Source organism: Penaeus monodon, chromosome 10 (genome assembly GCF_015228065.2).
Source record: "Penaeus monodon isolate SGIC_2016 chromosome 10, NSTDA_Pmon_1, whole genome shotgun sequence".
Lineage (NCBI taxonomy): Eukaryota > Metazoa > Arthropoda > Malacostraca > Decapoda > Penaeidae > Penaeus > Penaeus monodon.
This window is the reverse complement of record NC_051395.1, coordinates 3,113,063-3,118,062: the sequence shown is the minus strand read 5'-3', so window position 1 is coordinate 3,118,062 and position 5,000 is coordinate 3,113,063. Positions and strand designations below refer to the sequence as shown.

The 5,000-nt window shown below is 41.2% G+C and overlaps 1 protein-coding gene across 1 annotated transcript in view; it reads left to right on the top strand.

Moving 5' to 3' along the window:
• LOC119578205 (semaphorin-1A-like) overlaps positions 1-5,000 on the top strand; it is a 37,026-nt gene that overhangs the window by 25,032 nt on the left and 6,994 nt on the right. Inside the window, exons 7-15 of the mRNA XM_037925940.1 lie at positions 251-338; positions 1,551-1,655; positions 1,887-2,120; positions 2,230-2,432; positions 2,575-2,720; positions 2,941-3,075; positions 3,278-3,448; positions 3,686-3,816; positions 4,569-4,616. Coding sequence (XP_037781868.1) covers positions 251-338; positions 1,551-1,655; positions 1,887-2,120; positions 2,230-2,432; positions 2,575-2,720; positions 2,941-3,075; positions 3,278-3,448; positions 3,686-3,816; positions 4,569-4,616 — 1,261 coding nt within the window. The remainder of the gene's footprint in view (positions 1-250; positions 339-1,550; positions 1,656-1,886; positions 2,121-2,229; positions 2,433-2,574; positions 2,721-2,940; positions 3,076-3,277; positions 3,449-3,685; positions 3,817-4,568; positions 4,617-5,000) is intronic.

Genomic DNA, 5,000 nt, shown 5'->3' with positions numbered 1-5,000 from the left:
GAATGATTACGCTGATTGTTTTCTGCTGACGGGGAGGAATAAATCTTGGGGAAATTCCCAGGCTCTCTCTCTCATTTTCTGACGTCTAACTTTCCTCCTTCTAACTCTCCCCTCCGTCTTATTTTCTTCTTCTTCTGTAACTTCTTTTTCTTCTTTATTTTCCCCGCCTCTCCCTATTATTTTCTACCCCGTGTCCTGAGAATTACCGCTTCACTGTTATAATATGTATTTTTTCTCTCTCTCTTTTCAGGTGGACGGGAGTTTCAACTTCACGGAGACGAACGGCGCCGGCCAGTGTCCCTACGATCCGAGACACAACTCCACTTACGTCTATGTTGGTGAGTATTGTTTCCGCACTTTGTTTGTGGTCTTATTATCATAATAATTGGTTCTGAGTTATCTATGCTGTCGATATTTGAAGGGAAGTGTGTGTCTGTGTGTTAGTTACGTGTTTCACATAAGAAGCATTACTACCCAGTATTGTTTTGAGTAACTGGGTCTGTTAAAAGAACCGATGTACAGAATGCGTAGTAGTACTAGAATCTGGAAACGAGGTTCTGTAAGGTTCACAAAGGTCTCTACTTATGTACAGTGTATGTAAATGGCTCTGAATAGCAGCAATCAGTGGGGTAATTTAGTCTAATATTATACTGGTTCTCTTCAGATATGGTGAAAACCCACATAGACAGTTGGCGAATGTTGGATAGTGTTGACGTGACGAATATTGAAATTCGTTTGTTGTTTTGGGGGTTGTTCAAGATATTTTCATATTGTCGACTCGTGTTGCAAGTCTTCATGCTGAAGTTTAAATGGACACATAATTGAATGATGTTTAGTGGGGTCTTGTTCGGTAGGGAACGTAAAAGCGATTTACATATCGACACGAAAACGAACATCGCCCCCTCTTTTTCTCTCTCGGTCCCTCTACAATTTCTCACCTTATATTGGCGCGCGCTCCTCGAAAATGGGCATTCACTTATGCCGTTAAACCCGATGATAGGATACAGTGCTCTGCAGGCCATCAATTGAGTATTCGAGAAGGGTCGTGGTGATGCCTCCTCGTTCATTCTTGTTTCGGGTCAAAGGCAGAGACTCGTTCATTTCGCTTCGAAGCTTCGGGGCTTCAGGGGGGAAATGAGGAGAGATTTTGCGCCGGCAGGTCGTGTGGTTGTGGCTTCATTGCAAGATTTGTATTTGTTTTAGTTATCTTAATGCAGATTGTTTTGCAATGGAAAAAGAGGATTGGAATAGCCGAGATTGCTGATGTTGACATGTTTTGTTATTACTATTGTTATTATTATTATTATTATTATTATTATTATTATTATTATTATTATTTATTATCATTATCATCATCATCATTTTTTTATTATTATTATTATTATTATTATTACTATTATTATTATTATTACTTTTACTTACATTACCATTTACAGTTACACTTATTTTTTTATTTCCTTTTATCTTCAAATATTCTCAATGTAGATCTTTGTTACATTTTCCCTCCTCATTCGTCGCGTATTCCTCATGCTTCCTTCCTGCACCTCCAGATGGCGAGCTGTACTCCGGCACCGTAGCGGACTTCCAGGGGACGATCCCGCTCATCTTCAGGCAGCCCTTGAAAACAGACCACAATGACTACAAACAGCTCAATGGTAAAACCCCTCATTCGTTCTGTTGTTTTTAGACATGTGACGTGGGTGCAGTTTCTTTGGTTTTTTTTTATTAAAGAAATGTGAATATGGCTTGTATCATCGGCTTTGTCTTTTGGATCGTGTTCATGTAGTTATTTATTTTCATTCGTATTTTTGTTGTTGTTTGTTGTATCTCATCGTCATGCATTTTTCTAGTCAACCAATAAATTGACGACGACCTTACCTTCGCAGCTCCGGACTTCGTGCACTCCTTCGACTACGGCGACTTCGTGTTCTTCTTCTTCCGCGAAACCGCCGTCGAGTACATGAACTGCGGGAAGCGCGTGTACTCGCGGGTCGCGCGCGTGTGCAAGGGCGACCGGGGAGGCGGCCCACAGCGCTTGAAGAATTCCTGGACGTCCTTCCTGAAGAGCAGACTCAACTGCTCAGTCCCTGGGGGGTATCCCTTCTACTTCGATGAGATCCGTGAGTTGTGGAGCCGAGGCCCGTGGCTGTGGTTGTGGTTGTGATGATCAGAATTGCGGGTGAGAGATGCGTTGGGTCTGTGACCGATGAGTTCCACTTTCCTTGGCAGAGTCGACGACGGACATCATCACGGGCATCTATGGCGGGGAGAGCCACGAGATCATCTACGCCGTGTTCACGACGCCCCCGAATTCCATCCCGGGGTCCGCCGTCTGCGCCTTCTCCATGCGGGCCATCCTGGACACCTTCGAGGGGTCCTTCAAGGAACAGCAGACGCTCAACTCGAACTGGCTCCCAGTGCACCTGTCCAAGGTACGTAGTTCGTGTAGCTCACTGCAGTTCCTGAAAAATGGAACTGAAATGCATATCTGTAAAAGAAATAGCGCTGACCAGTGTCTTAACCAAGAGTGACCACCTATTTTTTTTGTTCTTCTTTTTTTCTTTCTTTCTCTAGGTGCCTGAACCACGGCCAGGAAGTTGTGTAGCCGACAGCCAGACGCTGCCGGAGTTCAACGTCAACTTCGCCAAGGACCACTCGCTCATGGACGAAGCTGTCCCGGGATTCTTCGGCCGCCCGCTCCTCATCAAGGCCTCCTTCGAGTAAGCTACCAGACGGGAGCCGTTTTACGTGTTGGATTTGCACGTTGTGTGGCAAACGGAGTGACGGTGGACCTGTGTAGAACACTTGTATTATTCATGTCTACTTGTTTCCGATTTTTTTTTTTCGTCAAATTAAAGTTGGTATCCGTTATCATTCTTTTAAAGTAATAGTCGTAAGGTAGTATTCCCAACCTTATAATAAAAGACAACGCCCTTCCAGGTACCGCTTCACCAAAGTAGTGGTTGATCCGCAAGTCAACTTCCAAGACGGGAAGACTGTGGACGTCCTCTTCATCGCAACGGACGGAGGCATTATCTTCAAGGCCATTAATGCCCAGTCGTCGGCAGGTGTAGAGTAAGTACCCATTTTGCAGAAGCTCCCTATTCTGTCCTCGTCCTATTTCCAATTTGCGCTCTTTACTTTTTCTTGTTGTTTTGAATTTATGAATTGTTTTATATTTATGATATCATTTTATTGTTTGTTTGTTTTTTCGAATACGGTTGCAATTTTATCAGATCATTATTAATATTTTCCGCTCTTTTTTTCGCGTCTGCAGTTCGATCGACCCCGTCATCATCGAGGAAATCCGCGTGTTCGACCGGCCTGTCCCCATCGTCAACATGCAACTGGCCAAGCAGGCGGGGGGAGAAGGGAAGCTTATTATCATCACAGACGATGAGGTGAAATCCATTGATCTCCACCGCTGCCACAGAGCCTCGTCTTGCAGGTTAGTCTGATGGCAGGATTTTGCTTGCCTGTTTTTCTTTCTCTTTTTTGGAGAAGAGCGTTGGAGAATGACAAAGATATTCTTTTATTTTTTTTCCCAAGCCGCTAATTTGTTGTGCTATTGTGATTCAGACTAGAGTTTTCTTTTTTATTTGGATCCAATAGATCCATTTCATTTTTTGTTATTGTTATAGACAACTTTATTATACACATCAACAAAACGTGTTATCCTCGACAGCGCATGCGTTGGGCTGCAGGACCCTTACTGCGGTTGGTTCGTGGGCCACGGGCGCTGCGGTCCGCTCGGCTCTCAGTTCGCCGGGCCCGTCTTCCAGAATGTCTCAGGGCATCACTACCAGTGCTCTAACAGTGAGTCTCTTTGGGAGGTTGAGTCCTTGTTTTAGGGTTCACATGTCTGTACGATTTTTGATCAAGATATTACGGTCATTTTTTTTTTCTTCTTCTCTCTGGCTTCATGCTGTCTGTCTGTTCCAATAAGTGGTATGTGTACCTTATTCATTCTTGTCTTGTGTCTGCGAATGACAGCCATTAATAATCATTGTCTTTTTTTCAAGTTAATAATTAGTTCCTATTAATATCATAACTGATAATGTACATAGGATGATCAGAATGAAACCCTAAAGGCTGTTTTGATTCTTATTTTTTTGGCTAAAATGAACATCAAATCTTTTTTTCTTACAGACCAAACCTTTCCTATAGATGCTTTAGTCATGATAGCCTGACATGTGACATGAAAAATGCTTGCCATTTTTTCCTAGTTGTATAGAATCTGTTAATAAGTTCCAAACATGCAAATGCATCTGTTACGTTTCTGTGCAAAAGAGCTTTTTTTTTCTTTAAAAAATAATCCTTTTACAAAATAATAACTACATGGAAATAGGAAAAACAATTTCATTAACAAAAAAAAATGTATAAACCAAAACCAGTTCTTTTTTCTCTCTCTCCATTTCTCCTTTTTTTGTCTATATATAATTATTTCTTTATTTGTGCCCACCTAAGTGTGTAAGAAACCTCATCAAAACATGTACTTGTAGACTGTGAATGTCCAATGTCTTGTCCTGTTGCATCATTGCTTTAGCATGGCCTACGCTTCATTACAGGCGATGACAATGAGGTTTACAATCCGTCGACTCAGATCCAAACTACCGGTAAGTTTTGTTGTTTCGTATTATGGTTGTTTTAAAATAACTGTATAAGTTCATTATTTTGTATGTGTGGGAAGGATGAGGATGTTCGTTTTTTTTTATTATGAGAAAATACGTCATATGATTTCATAATGTATAACGTTGTTTGGTGGGTGTGAATGTGTGTGAGTGATGGAGAATGTAATTTTTTTTTTTTTCAGTAAATGCTCATCAACCTGAAATCTATTGTAATTGTAATCTGTTTCCTTTTATTATTCCCACACTTTACTTTTTATAAATCATTAACTTCTTGTCCTTTTGTTTTTGTATGCATCTCATGTTCATTTCTCATCTTGAACAATGTACTTTGTGTTCCTCAAATTCTTTTCAATTTTTATTAACATTTTT